The sequence below is a fragment of the Eubalaena glacialis genome, chromosome 12 (genome assembly GCF_028564815.1).
Source record: "Eubalaena glacialis isolate mEubGla1 chromosome 12, mEubGla1.1.hap2.+ XY, whole genome shotgun sequence".
Taxonomy (NCBI): Eukaryota; Metazoa; Chordata; class Mammalia; order Artiodactyla; family Balaenidae; genus Eubalaena; species Eubalaena glacialis.
The window spans coordinates 40,633,075-40,651,490 of record NC_083727.1 but is presented as its reverse complement, the minus strand read 5'-3'; the positions used below and the strand labels follow the sequence as shown (position 1 = coordinate 40,651,490).

At 38.4% G+C, this 18,416-nt stretch overlaps 1 protein-coding gene across 1 annotated transcript; it reads left to right on the top strand.

Moving 5' to 3' along the window:
• Window positions 1-5,190: 5,190 nt before the first annotated feature.
• GJA1 (gap junction protein alpha 1) lies at window positions 5,191-18,184 on the top strand. The gene is made up of 2 exons (XM_061206729.1): window positions 5,191-5,451; window positions 15,268-18,184. The coding sequence occupies exon 2, from the start codon at window positions 15,284-15,286 to the stop codon at window positions 16,430-16,432; it is 1,149 nt and encodes a 382-aa protein (XP_061062712.1). The 5' UTR covers window positions 5,191-5,451; window positions 15,268-15,283; the 3' UTR covers window positions 16,433-18,184.
• The last annotated feature ends 232 nt before the right edge of the window (window positions 18,185-18,416 follow it).

The following is an 18,416-nucleotide window of genomic DNA, read 5'->3' as shown; positions in this document are numbered from 1 at the left end:
AAGAACTTTTCATGCAAGGTGGTAGTCTCAGCACCTAAAAAGAACAGAGAGTTGGGACTTTGTAGAGAATACAAAGCAAGTTGTATGAAATGTTTAGAGTCTGCTTACTAATAGGTGTTTATTAAATAAGTATCTAAACGTGAAGCCAAACTTGGTCTAAGGCTTGTTTTATTTTGAGCCGGTACTGGTGTCATGAGCGAGTAGCTTTAATATACCTCAGTCTTTTGTGATGTGCACTAATAGGTGCCAAAAAGAACTAAAGGTCAGTTCTATCAAATTTAGGTGAGTTCACAGGCCCCTTGATTCATTTCTGCTCATTCCCATAAGAACTTATATCCTCAGTCTTTTCAAACTGTCTTTGTTAAGTCACAATGATAAACAAATTTTTGTTAATTTTTCTTTTACCCTTTCCAAGAATATACTTTCATCTCCATTTTCACCTTCTTAAAAACTCCAGTGTCTTAATCCAAAGGTGGAACTTAATGATGGAAAACCTAGCCTCTACAGGGAATGAGTAGGTTGATGGTTTCGGTCTGAAAGAGCTTTGCATGTCCTTAAGGTGTACTTCACTGGGTGATAATATTCTGACTTTATATTGAGCTGACCTTGGCCTCTAGCGTTTTGTTGTAGGTGACAACATGAATCTCCAAGAATTTAAAAAGTCACCTAAAACTTCCAACAGATTGGACCTTGTTTTTATATCAGTAACTACTTTCCTGCATAACTAACAAACCCTCACTAGCATAGTTCCTGAGACATAAATATTTGCTAAATGAATTAATGTAAACATTCACAAATGATCCAAAAAATTAACCATGCTTAATAAAAAAGGTGAAAATATTTAAAGTTAAAGTATTAAATAAATGGTTTACCAGTTACTTCTTCTGATGCTGATTTTCACTCTGTACAGAAGGTGGAGCCAAAGACATATTTATCTACTGGCTGGGAGTCTTTCCCATTAAACAAAACAAAACAAAAAATTCTTCCCTTGACAAATACTTTGTGTGTAGCCTCACAGAGAAATTCACTTGGAAATAGGTGTAGGCTAGAGAATAAGTTCAGATTTTACCCAGGTTGAGACAACTTTTTATACTCAAACCCCTCTCAAGGATGACAGAATGATAATAAATGGCAAGCAAGTTTCAGTTAAGTGAATACTCTAGAGTTCCGAAGTAAATTGTCAGACCCCAGAAATATATCTATTGAAAAAGGATTCTAGCACAAGTGGGTAATATGTTGGGAAATCTACACTATTCCAAAGGAAATATGATTGATCAACAGTCACTTTAAGAACCCGTTTCCTGGCTGGTTTTACCAGTTTGGGTAGAGTATTTCTGAATTTGCATACTTTTGGGGTTGCAAATTAACTTTTTCTCCTTCCTTACAGTCCAATAAACATTAGATAAAATGGAAATTTGGTACCTGGTTAGAATTATTCTGATGTTAATGAAAGGAAATCCATAAGACAATGCCATCTTAATCCAATACAAAATCATCCTAGACCCTCCCAGTCTTTGATAATCCTTTTATTCTTCTACAGCTGCCTTTGGATTCCCACAAAGGTATTGCAAAGTTCAACTCTGATCAACTTGTTCTAATCTGAGAGTCAGCTGATAACCTCATCTTTATTTGAGAAGTTACTTTTAAACCCTAGCTTTCTAAAGCACATACTCTCTACTTTAAAACATATTTTTTCCTTTATGGTCTTCATTCACTCTTGTTTGAAAGGGGTAACTGCCCTTTTTTCCAAAGTTAAGACTCCCCGAAGTACCAGGGTGATATTTTCCTTACAAATAAACCCACTTTCCTTTACCTGATTCTACCTTGCCTCTTTCTTCATTCTTTTTCTTTGCCTGTATTAAATAAGGAAATCCACTGAGGCTGTGTGAGTGCTGTCTTTTTGGCACACTACCTACATACTATCTCAGTTATATTACCTGTACCTGTGGTTTCAAATAGCAATTCTATGAGTAAAACCCCAAATCTTATAGCAATTTTAAACTGAACTCCACAGCCCATGTTTGAAACTGCCAGCCAGATATCTTCACCAAGATGTTTCAGTTCTTCATACCAAATTTTCCAAGTTGAAATCATTAAATATCTTTCAGCAAATCAGTTCCTCCTCTGGACTTCCTTTTTGTGTGTGTGTTAGTAACATTTTCCCAATCAAAACTCCAAAATCAGTTTCCACACTCCTCTCTTGTCCTCCCCATTCAATCTGTCATCAAGTTCTGGTAAATCTACCTTCTTGTCCTTTCTTACTCCTAGTACCCTAGTTCAGGTTCTTATAACTAACTCACTCCTCTACCATTACAATATTCTCCTTACTAATCTTCAATCTTTATCCATCAATTACTTTTTAACATCCATGCTACGCATTGAAGAGGGAGTAATCCATCAGAGTTTGTGTGAGATAAGCATTCAAAATCCTTAAAAATTAATCCATTCATCTCTTAAAATTTCAAAAATTGCTATTTTGAAACAAAGGTAAAAATCAAAAAATGCAGTTGGTTTTCATATTAAGAAATACTTCGCACGATTCTGAAAAATAGTCTACTCTTCACTGTGCCAATAATGTGTGTTTCTCAATACACAGAGCAACATGGATAAAACGGAGTCCAAGGCCTGGCTCATGGTGGCACCTAAAGAAATTCTGCAGAGGACAGAACTCTAAGGGACTGTCCCTCATCTCTCAAAGAGCAGTGTTGCCTAGCACATCAGGCCGCATCCATTTCTTCTGCATAGACAGGGCCTGGCAGTCAGAGAATATACAGTTCTGAAAAGTCAGTGTTTATATTAATGAAATGGCATTGGCATTTTTGAGAATATGAGAAAAACATTTAAAAAAACCTATCCCACAATTTTTGCAAAAGATTCCAATGGAGATAAGCTTCTAAGGTCAGATAAATGGGATGCTTTAAAAAATGTATATTATTGGTCAAAATACAACTCACCAGCACTGCTACAGTATGAAGTATAATAGGAGTTGCTGCTAGACATTTGGAGAAGCTTTGAGGGGTCCATGAAAGGTAACTGTTGTCAATGTTCCAACAAGGAAGCCATTCAGTGGCCCAGCTCTTCTTGAGCACTCTTACTCATAGGATCAAATCTTGGTGGCATTATTCCAAAAGAAGAGAAGATCACATAGAATATCTTCATCTTTTATGAAAGATTTTGTGGGAATCACTTTAGAAATAAAAGATATAGTACAGTCCATGTTAGGAGAACTTATTATTTAATTGCTGGCTAATGCTATGACTAATCTCTTTGGCTTAGAAAATGGTTTAAGCAATTTCCATGAGTAACTTATTTTGGTATAAAGAAGTTCTTTCTTTCTCTTTCCAGTTGGTCACATAAGCAATAGACTAAAAAGAAAAGGTTCCAGAATACTTAGATAACAATTTCATTTTATACACCTAACAAAACAGAATTGGAAATAAACACAATTTTTCATTAAAAAAAAACCCCTGTTATAGAATAGCCAATTGCAACTTTTCTTTCATGTAACTAATTCTGAATTAGCATTTTAGGAAATTTTAAAAAATAAAATGGAGGATTTCAGTAATAATTGTACTTGATAAATCCTTTTACAAAAGTAAACCAAATATTTACGTAAATTAAATGAAGCATAGACTTCTTTTTTTTTTTAAGGGGGAGGGAAAGCAGATTTTCTTAAAATAAAAAGAATAAATTATATTTTCGTGAATGTGTTCTGAATCAAGGGACGTAATTTTTAGTTAGGACAAAACAATAAACTCATTTGAAGGAAAGGACAATAAAAATACAAGACCAAAACAATATTTATGGATTGCTGAGCTTGAAGACTTGAAAGTCAGATTATAATTTCTATTTTTCCCCCTTCTTTAACATAAAGAAAAATGTACCCTTAGAAATAGCATAGCCAGCAAATAAGAGAGCAAAACTGTCTTAACACTACAACATTTCAAAAGGTGTTTTATTAACCATTTCAATGAAATGAAATTTAGGGAGAGGTATCTATCAGAAAACATTTGCCATCCTCTTCTTTTCTGATATCTGTACTACTGAGAAGAGTAAAGAGTATTAAGGCTGGATGAGTTTGCTTTGTTTCCAGAGAATAATGGCCAATTTCCCTGCCCAACCTCAGGAGAATCACTGAAGCCAGTTTATGGGAATTGTCCTACCACAGCCCTCTAGTATGGCATCTGGAGTGTCCTCAAAGGATCTACCCACTCTAAGATTGAGGCCACATGACTCAGGCTATTATAAACCCTAATGCAGAGTGCTGAAGAGGGAGGACCATGGAAGTGGTGGAAAAGCACATAAAAATTATATGCAGACCTCTGCTCTCATCAGGCAGAAAACTATCCAGTGGGTTTTAGAGAGGGAGATGGTCTCAAGGAAGGTTGATAGTTTCAGGACCCACCTAATGCCAACTTAACATATGAGTATTTCATAAAAATATCTTGACATTTCACTACAAAAGAGATTTCATTTTTAGTGAGTTGGCATGAATGGGGCTGAGATATAAATTTTCAGTTCCCTGGAGATCTGGCAGAGGTCAGATATCAAGATTTTCACAGTCAAAATGTATTATATATTATACAGTTATAACTATTGTTATATGAAACTACATTGTTTTTGCTAAACTGCAGTAAAGAATAAAATTCAAAGCAGTCAAGGGGATGGAAGGTGGATTTGGGATGGGCATACCACCATAAAATGTTCATTTTTGAAATTTCTCTCTCCCATCTCCATTTCCTTTGTTCATTGTCCCTACTTAAACTAAGAGGAGAGGAATTAGCTCAAATAACTCACTCACACCCACCTTTAACTTCACCTTTAACTTCACACACCTTGGCCAACAGGAAACAAGTATGCCTTGGCTATACTCTTTTCCACCACATTAATTTACTGTAATATTACAGTAAAATTTTAGAAAAGGTAGTAATATTCTAAAATACACTGCTTTTTATCATCCCTGCACTTTTGGTGAAAAAAGCACTAACTAAAACCCGTAATTGTTGTTGTAAGGAGCAACTACAAGTAGTGGAACTCACGTCTCTAATGCTATTTCATTTCTCTCGTCAGCAGATTTAAAGCACAGCTTTATCCGGGCTGGCTACTCCTCTTTGCCTCTTCTCCCCCACCCGTCCACATTCGCCGGCCTCCTCTCCACTCTCCTGCCCGCCTTTCCTCTTCCCCGCCCCTTTCTTCTAGGCCCTCCTCCTTGTTGAGTCAGTGGCTTGAAACTTTTAAAAGCTCTGTGCTCCAAGTAAGAAAAAAGCTTTTATGAGGTATCAGCACTTTTCGTTCATTAGGGGGAAGGAGTGAGGAAAGTACCAAATAGCTGAAGACTTTTAAACTTTAAATAGACAGGTCTGAGGGACCGGACCTGCTTTTGCATTTGACTTCATCCTCTGAGGAGTTCAATCACTTGGCGTGCCTACTTCACTTCTTTCAAGAGAAAGAGTAAGTTTTTTAAAAGACCTTTACCTATTCCTTTCTTTTTCTACAAGAAAAACTTTTCTAAAGTTTTAAAATTTGTTCAATGTAGCTTTCGTATGATATTGTAAAGGGAATGATGAACTTGAAAGTGTCTATAGTTTTAAACTTAAAATTGAACTTACGGTATTTACTTTTTGACTGTTAAAAAGTTTTCTTTTAATAATGCAACAGGTAAATGAGATTCAGATCTTTCTGATTAGGATTAGAATATTAGAATAAAGTTACTGGATATTTGGTTCTCCATTTTAGAGGATAATTTTACTTTTTTGGGTAATCAGTAATAGTCTAGGTGCTTTGTAACTTTGAGGGGGGCGGGGTTAGGGGGGCCTAGGTTGGGGGTTTGAATGACAACAGCAGAAAAATCAAAGTGCAAATTTGCTTAGCGTGCTTGCTATAGAATTCTGCTCTTTGTACTTTTTCATATGGAAATCTTGATTGATGTTCTATAGCCTTGCAAAGCAAACTTCTTAACAAAGTGCTTTGTTAAGACCTTGCTGCTTGACTTCCACGTGGTCCCTTCCTAGAATTTTACCCGGTAAACAAAAAGGTATAAAAATCAGAGCTGTAATATTGAGGTTCTTAAAGCAACAGTAAAGGGTTACTTTGTATTAGCAACCACTATGCAAAAATCTTGAGAACCTCAGGAGAGCCACCACTGAGTCGACCACGCTGGCAGTTCAGGAGGTGAAATCCCTTGAATGGGTGGTGGTTACTTAACAAAGCATTAACAGAGAGAGAACGGACGTTTAGAAGAGAGTATATGCCAGGGTGCATTTCCAAAACGGTCTCCTAAGACAGGGGCTCCTAGAAAGAATAGGAGACGAAATTTCTTAAATCGGAGCCTTAGAGGGAGCTACCTCCCCCCAGCCCCACGCCCCCGCAGCCTTCCGCTTGTCGGAACCTGTAGCAGACTTCAGAGCTCTTGGGCAACTTTTTTGAGTTTGAGCCGCAGGGTGCGGTGCTGCCAGTAGGCAAAGATAACACTGATTTGTTATTTAAAAGGGCTCAATTTCTTACATGTTCTTATGGGTAACACACATTCTGTTAGCCAGAAATGCAACCGTGCGTTTTCGTGTCCGGTAGGGATTTTGTCTGTTCTAACTCCACAGACTAATTAGTTTACATTCTTGGTGTGACCCTGCAGTTTGAAGTATTTGCACCAGAGAATGCTAAAAAGCAAATAAAAATGAAAGCTTTGCGGAACGAGGACGGGGGCCTGGGGCCGGGAGGGCTCGGGGCGCCTCCTGCCATCTTATCATCTGCCCGGCTCGCCCGGGGCTCCTTCACTGCCGAGCCTCCGCGCTTTGGGAACGTTTGCTGAGAAGTTTCCCTCAAATCCTCACAGTCAAACCCAGCGCAGGTCCGAGTTCCGCCACTGGAAAGGAAGGGGGAGGGGGAGAGAGGCGGGGGGGAGATGGACTGTGGCCAAATGGTAAAAGAAGAGCAAGTGATTAATTGAATTAAATGTGTCAATCTAATTTCCCTTCCAAAACCCGCACCCGCAGTGTCCTTTTTTTTTTTTTTTTTTGAACTTGTTGAATCCTACTGTATCAACCATAAAGAAATCTGAGTACCTTGGGAATTACCGTGCCTAAATGGCACTTGTAACTCTTCTAAGTTCTCAAAACTTCCCAAGAATAGGGATGGGGTGGGGAGAGCGGAGGAAGCCCCATAATGAAATGAGTAAAGAGCTAATGACGTGTCCAGAAGCAGATCAGTACAGAATTCGGAAACTCAAATCTTGAGTTCCCAGCAGCGGCTCGCCCACCCTATCCTCTTGGCTGGCCATCCAGATGTTTACAGAGCATCTCTGATAAAGCTTATCAAAAGCTCTCCTTGACCAACCTCATCCTCACCCTAGGGCGTGCCTGTGTTTCTCTCCAGGAGTACAAAGTGGGGGTGGGAAGAGGAGAGCTATAAACTGTTGGAAAAATAGACGTGGCTTTATTTGGAGGTGGGTTTAATTTCTTCTGCTTCCCAAACCAAGCTGGTAATGAAAAGATGCTTAATCTCACCCTCTGATAATTGGGCACACTTGAACTCAGTCTAAAATGCCTCAGGCAGTTTGAAGAGTAGATTATGAAAAATTTTTTAAAAGCCTAACTTATACAAGGATTGCCAAGAATAAAATCCTGCAGTAATGCAGAGACCTCAATAAATTAACTCTGTCTCAAAGAATGAAAAAAGCCAGGTAGAAAACCCTTCAGGAGAAAGGGTAATTCTTCTATGTAGGCCAGATTGCCAGGAGGTTATTCTGTCCTAGCAGTGTGTCTGTCTGGTGCTTTGTAGTTTCCAAAGTCAGTGTAGTTATCACCTGTCCTTTGCCTGGAAAATGTAGTGGTAATGCTTTAATCCTACTCTCTTCACTGTTTAAATATGTTCCACATTTTTCTACTACCTTTTATAGTTTATCACTGCCGCCCCATCCACTCAATTCCTGGCCCTTTACAGTGTAATTCTTACATTGCTGACCCTGGGAAACACGGTTCCAAGCAAGCATCTGAAAGGGTGTGTTTTCAGATATTGAGAGTTGTTTTGTTACTTACATGTTTCCAATTCCTGCATAGAGAAGAATGGAAACCTCACATTACAGTGCATTCCTTCATTTCTCTGATGATATCCAGAGGGGCAGCTTGGTATGAGCCTCAGAGCCTCTACGTATGATACCGAGGGAAGAGAATGATAGGAAAGTCACCAGTGATTAATACCTTCTACTCCACCTTTCCTGTTCTGATCTGACTTCCCTTCAAGATTCTCAATTGTTTGAATAGATTGTTGGAGCGTATTCACACACGTTAGTTAGTTCAGCTCTGGGGGGACAAGTTATTAATTATTAATTATCTAGTGTTTACCATTAATGTCAATATTCAGTATAGATAAGTCAAGTTTAAAAAATATCCCCAGAGTTTCTCCTCAACGGGAGTCCCCCCCAACCTCCTCCGGGTAACTACCTAAATTCTCCACTTTGTCTCCACTTTGCCTGTCTAGATTCACCATTTGGCTATGTATGTACATACTGTCTTTTGCCAAAGTTAAAACACAAATCAGGGTGAGCCATATATATATATATATATATACGTATATATATATATATATATATATATATATATATATATATATATATATGTAAAAATTTTTCTTTAAGAATTTCTTAACTTTCAATAACCTTCACATCCAAGTTTTCCTAGCTTTCTAGGCAGATACATTCTATAGTATATGACTTTTTCCATGATTTAGAGGAGATGCCTCCAAATAGAAACACAAAGACCCTCTTCATGGTCTTTTCTCCCTATTAATTGATAAAGGGTAAATTCCTCCTTCTCATAAATCTCTTTGAAGTTGCTAAAATAGCAATATTGTACTCATTACAGGAGCATCTAGAAAACTAATTTTGATTACCATTAGGAAAATGTTAATCACTTTTTAGTTGCTATTTTGCTAAAGAAAGGATGCCAAAGTTAGAAAATAAGTGGGCTATATCTATATCTAAAAATCATTTAAAGAGTAATAGCTAAACTTTACTGAGCTTTTATTAAGAGCTTCATGTGCATGAGTTACTCATTCAATGCTCACTAAGGAAAATAGACTGTTCTTAATCAATACACTTGTGAGGGCTCTAAGAGTGTGTTTATATGATGACAAAATAACTAGGCTGTTCAATAAAAATAGTAAATTTGGAGGTGACATTTGGGGGAAGCACCAAAACTGATAGAAATAGCGTTATTTTAAAGTTCATCCGATCACAATCTAAGAACATGGCTTTTAGCCTGCAGCTTCTGACTTAGGCTCTTTCCTCTAGCACCCCTCAAGTGACCATTAGAAACTTCCGTTAGGGAGGGGATTGTCTCTTTGGATGGAGTCCCTCACTCCTCGACTCCCATCTCATCTCATCATTCTGTGGAGGCTGATGTATGCCGACTGGGTGATGAAAAAGAGTGAGGGCCAAGGAAAGAAGGCTTGTTAGTGTGTTCCCCACCCCACCTCCCTCAAAAAAGCAATGCCACACATCAGATACCTGCAGAAATGTAGCAGTATTTCAGTCTTTACAAAGGAATCTAAGGCTAATCAGGGAGCCATGAGACAGAATTTTAAATAGAACAGAGGTTTACACGGAATAGGTTTGATACATCACAGAGTTAGGCTAACTACCCAGGTATAAGGAAACAAAGGTTGTATATTACCTGATGAACTGAGAATATACATTTTCTATGGTACTTGATTCAAATCACTTAACTGCCTAACATACACTCAAACTATATAGAGATGTTATATTAACCAGGGTTGGTATCAGCTGTTACTCTTCCCTTCAGAGCCCCAATCTTACCCCAAGATTTATCATTCTTGAATTAAACGCAAGTTTTAACAGGTTATTTCTTCTATTGCAAGACACTGTGGGGTCTCTTTCAGCGACAATTGAATTGTGTAGTCCAGTCAGAATTAGAATACTGCAGAATTGGACAACACAAGTTTTTTTTTTTGGTGTTGTTGTTTTAAAATCTTAACTTGTGAAACAGCATAATAGTGAAACTGCATATATATCTATGATACCTGGTGCAGTTCTGCAAGAATCCCAAATCACTATGCCCTTGTGTAATAAATTCAAGACCTTGTTTAAGAAATTCTTTGTTAAAGAGCTTGTTTTCTTAATTCAGTCATATTGCCTGTTCAGGAATCATATAAAGTATGCTGTTTCAGACAGTTCTCTGTTACAGCAATTATCACTTGAAAATTTAAATGTCCGTGTAATATGAGATGCTGACAATACCACTTTTTTTGTTTTTTTTACTGTGGAAGTCTCTTTTTAATTAATTTGAAACCTCAGAAGTTTGGGATATGTAACTATAATTAAGAGAGTCCCAAGGAGATAGTAAACAAACAAACAAAACTGGTGAAACCTGGTACCTTTCTTTGTACAAGCCGCTTTTAATTCATTCAATAGATATTCAATATCTCTTAACTCTTTTAAGCACTGGAGATACAGCAGTGGACAAAGGAAACTCCCTAATGGAGCTCACATTCTAGCTGAGGAAAGCAGATAGTGATAAGTCCTTGTCATGGAGACAGACAAACAATAAACAAGTAAATACATAATATATCAAGCAGAGCTAAGGGCCATTAAAAAACAAAAACAGAACAAGGGGAGTAGCAAGTGACAGGCCTAGAGTGCTGGCTGATGAGGTGATACCAGAACAAGCCATGGGCATGGAACCGAGCTGATCAAGGCAGATCGGCTTGTTAGTTTTTCAAGACTGACTGAGGAGAGTAGATAGGCGAGCAGGGTAACTAGGCTCTTGTCATATAACCTGAAGAAAGGTGGCATGTAACCTGATGATGGCTGAGATCAGGCTAAGAGCAGGGGTGGTGGTGAGACTCATAGTCTGTTTTCAGGGGAAGATAAAGCCTATAGAATTTGCTGACAGATTGAATGTGGATTATGTTAATTATGTGTGGCTATGAATATTACCAAAAGCACATCTGGCTGTTGTAACTATAGAGGAATGGTCACAACTGAGCCCACTCAAAGACATTTACTGCAAGGGAGAGGGGTTCTTACAAAAATTAAAGAAAAACATTAGGAGAGTTTACAGTTTAGTTTTGGGGCTTATAGTTTTTTTTTTTTTTTTGGCTGCACCCTAGGGCATGCCGGCTCCTAGTTCCCCAACCAGGGATTGAACCTGCGCCCCCTGCAGTGGAAGCTCGGAGTCTTAACCACTGTACTGCCAGGGAAGTCCCAAGGGGCTTATAATGTTTTGGTTTAGGATATTAGAAACACACGCGGTACTTCCGCCCCCTCCCCCCCCAAAAAAAATCCATTAAGTGGATTTTTATCAGGAAGCAATCCTATTTACCTTTATTTTATTTTAATTCCCCACTCTCAACTCATTACAGTGTCTCTTCTTGGGAAAATCTTTAAAATTGGAAGTAAAATATATTCTAATTCTCCTAATAATTATTAGAACATTAATGACATAGCAACGTGACTGTAGCTTTGGCACAGTGATTTGTTTATATGGCTCTGGAAAAGGGGACGGTCAAAAGTAACTTAAAATAGAAGGTTTTTTTTTCATTTTGAATAAAGCATTTGAGTCCCTGTACTCTTGGGGAGCAGCCGATGGAGGTGGAGGGACAGGGGGCTGTACAGTAAAGGGTAAGCTCAGTTCCCAGTTGCCTAGAGACCTCTGCTTCTCATACTAACCCTGCCCACCCATCCCCTTGGCCTTTTTAGACACACAATCCCTTTCTGCTCTCCTGACATTTCCCCACTCCTAAATATTTTGAACGAGAGACGAGACAGAGCACCGAAAAATGTCAAGAAACATTTGCCTCTAGGCCGGAAAACTTACTTCAGAATCACCTGGTGCATTTGTTTAGAAAAAGAAAAAGAAACAAAAGAATGATTCACAGCCACCCCCCACCCTCACCCCATGATATTCATTCAAACTGGTGACTGTCAGGAATGTATGTTTTTAACACATGCTGCTAAGTGATTCTGATGCCCTTTGGGAACCGCTGCAAAGAGCCCAGAGGGTCCTTGGGCGGGTCACACCTGGCGTGACTGGTTTTTGGCTTCTAGTCTAGAGGGCCATGAAGAACAATGGAAAATGTGATCTAACATGGTACATAGAGGACACAAGAAGGACGGTCCAGCTACTGTCAAGCATTTGCTCCTAATGAGAACTTTGTACAACTCCTTAACCTAGACCTTAATCTACATATAAATTTCCACCCTGGGAACCTAGAGGTGAAGGCATGAATATACAAGATATATGCTCAACTGCCATGATTTTATCATATATCAAATAAGGAATATACCTGTCTCATACTAGTGAATGTGAATGGGGTATATAGTCTGTAAATCAATGCTAAGGATTCTATAAACATAATTATGACCTCTTCTTATAAAAGAGCATTACTTTTTCAACTATGATGTGGAAAAAGGAAAATAATAATGGGGATGAGGGGACAACCAGTTGATAGAACTTTTAATTCACAACAAAGTGAATGACTACCAAAATATAACGATTTTTGTTATCTTTTTTTGTTGTTGTTGTTAACTATTTTTGTTATAGTGCTAATAACAGGTATCTACATGTTACAGGATACTAGGTGTCCAGTTGGATAATTCATCTCATTCAGATGAAAGAGTATAACTCAGTTAATGCAAATGACAACTGGGTGGCTGCTTAAAGAAAAGACAACTTGGCTACTACCTAGAGAGCTGCCCAGTGACCCAGTTCACATACTGTGGCACTGTAGGGTATTTTTGTGGAATCTCGGAATTATATGAAATTCAAGTTTTATTTTTCCATAGAGTGTAAAGAAACTTAGTAATTAATTGCCACAAGCATCTACATATTTTACTTTGAATAATAATGAAACACTGACTAAAATGACAACTTCTCAGTGTACCTGAAGCACGTTAAGTTTTTCTTGAGCTCGATCATTGCGTGAATGTGATGAGATGTGTGCAGTTTATCATTTTATACTTGATTGTTTTTGTCATTCATTCCCCCCCACCCCCACCCCCCCCAAATTGGAGTATTGAGCAAAAGCAGATGACACTGGCAAAATATTGTAATTCTCTACACAGAATCGGGACCAATTTACACATCATCACATCGAAACTGTCTATTGATAGAGCTTCAAAAATTCTGTTCTATTTGTTTGACCCTCACGGACTGTGCTTCTTCATTCCCAGTGTAGTGTCTTCTGCTAAACTGTAGTTTCTTTCTTTTACGTTCTCTCATATCAAACTGTCCGTCAAAGCTAAATTACTCCCTCTCTTCAAGCTTTTCAAGCTTTTCCAGCTTTTCCCTGGCTATTTAACTCTCTTTGTCAGTCCTACAAGCCTTTGTTCTTGTTTGACTGCTCTTTCCATACATCAATTTCACTGTCGCTTCACAATCTAAAATGGCCCTTCCTAGAGGGGAAGCTCCCTTTTTTATGACCACTGGCAGGGGGGCATTATTTCCTGTAACTTGCCCACCCACCTCCAACCTTTACCCATCACCCACCCCCCTTTCTTTGGCACCAGTCTCTGGGCCAGCCCAGACTGCTAATTTAGATAGCTGATACAGTTTCAGTTTATGGATCAGCCATCTCTTCTTTGTTCCATCCAGGAAATCCCAGGCCAGGTTTCCAATTCATTTTTTTCTGGCCTCTATAGCCAGGAGGTACAGGCATTAGACAGAAATGTAATATTGCTTGGTGGGGAAGAAGATTCCCATGGACCTCATTTACTTCCCACAAGGAGAAGATGGCTTATAGTTTAATACCAGGTGAAAAATTCTTTATATCCAGACAACAAACATATTTCTAAGAAGCCTATATAATCCTACTTTTAGTTATACTATTTAAAATTCAATAAGCTCCTGAAAAGTCTTTGCTTTGCTTGTTTTTAATTATTAAATAATCTTTGACTACTTCATCCCATTCTGAACCCTCCAATTACTCTCTGCTGAAAATTAGACTATATTCTCTCTGGCTGCCACGTGCAATGTTATTCATTTCTTACCAGATTTCAGCCCCCGCTAAGATTGTATATATTAAAGCACGGAAACATTTCTAACGTTAACCCAGCTTTGCTATAATTTTAAGACCAGTGTCATGCATTGGGAAGCCTTGGTCTTGGGATTGAAAGTCTTTTTCTGGCTCTACGGATAGCTGAATATTTCCTATATACTTAAGACCTCAATTTTCATCAGTTAAAAGGACTATTGGCATTAGAAGAATAAATTGAACTAAATAACTTTTGGGATTCCTGTCATATCTGTAGACGAAGCTATTTCTCATCCCCAAGAATGGGGAAGTCCTAGGCTTAAGATATCTAGGTATTGATAGGAGGTTAAATAGAGTGCGTGGGCTGAGGGCCCAAAGCCCAGTAAAGGAACTTACTTGTACAGCAATCCAAAGATTAAAACCAATCATTTTAACTAGAGATAACACTAAAGTTGTCTTTTTATTTCTCAGGCTGTAATTAGTATCGAGGTCAATTGAACTCTTACTTGAAATGTGATGTGCATTTAGTCTTGTTTTTTGAAAGTAGGTTCCTGCATCTAGTGACACACTGTGTCAAAATGGTGTGTTTCAGTACAACGTATTTTCCTCTGGGCAGAAGACAGACTTCTGAACCACATAAGTCACTGCTTAAGAAGAAACAGAGAAGTATAAATGACTACACTGTAGAGTATGCACAGATGACACTTGAATTACCAAGGAGAAACATTTCAGGATACAATTAGGAATAAAGTACTATATGTAATAGGAATGAGGTTTGAAAACAGGTTGCATGCATGTGCATGGGTATCGGCGTTCTTACCTCAATTCTTAGGTACCCATGCTTTTTGAATACCACATATCAGCATTTTGCTTGGGTGTGCATGCAGACACAGGCCTATCAGGTAAGAACAGTCCTCTAATTGGACCGTTCAGAGGGATAAAATAAGCAGACACTTAGCGCAGACAACTTCTCAAGTCACGTGGTAAGACAGTGGTTGAGCAAGTAATACATCTTCGCAAGGTTAAGATCGCAATTTACTCTGCACATGGGCGCTGCTGTTTCTAAGATTTAGCGTATCTCAAGAAAATTTGAGAGCTCTTTTCAGGGGAAAATGGAAGAGTTTGCACTTGTGGTTTTTTTGTTTGTTTATTTGTTTGTTTTTGAAGAGTGCTAGAAAGATAGGAGACCTTTTACAGTACTTTGACTGCTGGCTGAAAGAAACTGTATATTAAACTAACAATCTGTAGTCTATGATCATTTAGTTGTCTTTTTCTTTTCAGGTGGTGCCCAGGCAACATGGGTGACTGGAGTGCCTTAGGCAAACTCCTTGACAAGGTTCAAGCCTATTCTACCGCTGGAGGGAAGGTGTGGCTGTCAGTCCTTTTCATTTTCCGAATCCTGCTACTGGGGACAGCAGTTGAGTCAGCCTGGGGTGATGAGCAGTCTGCCTTTCGCTGTAACACCCAACAACCTGGTTGTGAAAATGTCTGCTATGACAAATCTTTCCCAATCTCTCATGTGCGTTTCTGGGTCCTGCAGATCATATTTGTGTCTGTTCCCACACTCTTGTACCTGGCTCATGTGTTCTACGTGATGCGAAAGGAAGAGAAACTGAACAAGAAAGAGGAGGAACTCAAAGTTGCCCAAACTGATGGTGTCAATGTGGAGATACACTTGAAGCAGATTGAAATAAAGAAGTTCAAGTATGGCATTGAAGAGCATGGCAAGGTGAAAATGCGAGGGGGCTTGCTGCGAACCTACATCATCAGTATCCTCTTCAAGTCTGTCTTTGAGGTAGCCTTCTTGCTGATCCAGTGGTACATCTATGGATTCAGTTTGAGTGCTGTTTACACTTGCAAAAGAGATCCCTGCCCGCATCAGGTGGACTGCTTCCTTTCTCGTCCCACAGAGAAAACCATCTTCATCATCTTCATGCTGGTCGTGTCCTTGGTGTCTCTTGGCTTGAACATCATCGAACTCTTCTATGTCTTCTTCAAGGGTGTTAAGGATCGCGTGAAGGGAAAGAGCGATCCTTACCACACTACCACCAGCCCACTGAGCCCCTCCAAAGACTGTGGATCTCCAAAATATGCTTATTTCAATGGCTGCTCCTCCCCAACCGCTCCCCTCTCACCCATGTCTCCTCCCGGGTACAAGCTGGTTACCGGAGACAGAAACAATTCTTCCTGCCGCAATTACAACAAACAAGCAAGTGAGCAAAACTGGGCTAATTACAGTGCAGAACAAAATCGAATGGGGCAGGCAGGAAGCACCATCTCTAACTCCCACGCACAGCCTTTTGATTTCGCTGATGACCACCAGAATTCTAAAAAGCTCGATGCTGGCCATGAACTACAGCCTCTAGCCATTGTGGACCAGCGGCCTTCCAGCAGAGCCAGCAGTCGTGCCAGCAGCCGACCTCGGCCTGATGACCTAGAGATCTAGGTCCAGTCTTGAGAGCATAAAGATTCCACTCAATTGTGGAGAAGAAAAAGGTGCTATAGAAAGTGCACCTTAGGTATTCATTTTTTTCCAGTGGAGGTGGTACTCAACAGCCTTGTCACGAGGCTTAGAAAACACAAAGACATTAGAATACCTGGTTCACTGGGGGTGTTAGGGATAGGCAGGTGGAGAGGGAAGGGATGAGGGAGGTACATGTTGGTATTTAATGTAGTTGATTCAAAGAACTTAAATTTTAAATAAAAGTTACATTAGGTGATCCATAGTTAAGGGTTTTTTCTTCCCCACACACCCCTAAGAATACTTCTGTGTATGTGAAAGAGTGGGTGGGTGATATTTTTAGTTAAATACTTTTTTGTTTTACCAAGAAACTGAAATAACTTTGGCCAGGAGAAAATACTTCCTGAACATCCTACTTCTTCTCTTTATCAAGAAGAAGACAAAGGATTGTCCTTATGTCCCTGCTAAAACATTCCATTGTTAAAATTTGCACTTTGAAGGTAAGCTTTCTAGGCCTGACCCTCCAGGTGTCAATGGACTTGTGCTACTATATTTTTTATTCTTGGTATCAGTTAAAAGTTCAAACACGGCCCACAGAAGAAGACTTTCCATGCATTTGCAAGTCTCAGCCAGTTATAAATACATTCTTTTTTACATCCACGTTATTATTACCATCACTTTGCATCATTCCTCAACTACTATTCACATTCATTTAATGATTTCTGTAGACATTTAAAAAACAGTTGGGATATCACTTAACATTTTTTGAGTTAAAGTCAGGGAAGCAAGCCATGCTCAATATTTAACAATCACTTTTATGTGAATGTGTGTGGAAGAGTGTGTTTTATTTGTCATGTATTGGTACAAGCAGATGCAGTATAAACTCACAAACACAGATTTGAAAATAATGCACACATGGTGTTCAAATTTGAACCTTTCTCATGGATTTTGTGGTGTGGGCCAATATGGTGTTTACATTATATAATTCCTGCTGTGCAAGTAAAGCACATTTTTTTTTCCCCTAAAATGTTTTTTCCCCATGTATCCTATTATGGATACTGGTTTTGTTAATTATGATTCTTTTTTTTTTTTCCTTTTTTCTTTTTTTAGAATATAGCAGTAATGCTATTGCTGAAATGAATGATTTTCTTTTTCTGAAATATAATCATTGATGCTTGAATGATAGAATTTTAGTACTGTAAACAGGCTTTAGTACTTAATGTGACAGACTTAGAAAAAATGCTTAGAGTGGACTATTAAGTGTGCCTAAATGAATTTTGCGGTAACTGGTATTCTTGGTTTTGTCCTACTTATGCACATTAATTCAGAACTTGTATTCTGTTATGAGTTTGACAGTCTTTTGGAGTAACCAGCAACTTTGATGTTTGCACAAAGATTTTATTTGGAATGCAAGAGAGGTTGAAAGAAGTTTCAATAATTGTACACATGTAACTAATTTATTTGAAATCTATCCTAAAGAAATCTACCAGTTTCTTCAAATGTCTTTTTAAAATTCATCACGGATGATTAGTGAAAATGCAGAGTATCATACTTTTCTTCTTGCATGTCAACTACATAAGCAGTTTTGTACAATGAGAAATACTAATTTGTTTGACATTCCATGTTAAACTACTGTCATGTTCAGCTTCATTGCATGTAATGTAGACCTAGCCCATCTGATCATGTGTTCTGGAGAGTGTTCTTTATTCAATAAAGTTTTAATTTAGTATAAAGATAGCCTTTATATCCTGTGTGATTTTTTAAAACTTTTATTGCATCAATTCACAATTATCAAAGACATTTCCATTGGTTATGAGGATATGGGCAAATAAGATTCACAAGATTCCAGAATCTTTAAAAGGACAGTATTTCTTATTAGCTAGATTCAGTGCAACATTGATTAACATATTTGGATATTTATTCAACAGAGAAGATGAAGTATTAGAGTGTTGAATTTGGAATATAAAAT

Bases quoted from the DNA above. Each gene is read 5' to 3' on its own strand.
- GJA1 (XM_061206729.1), top strand. From the start codon at position 15,284: ATGGGTGACTGGAGTGCCTTAGGCAAACTCCTTGACAAGGTTCAAGCC.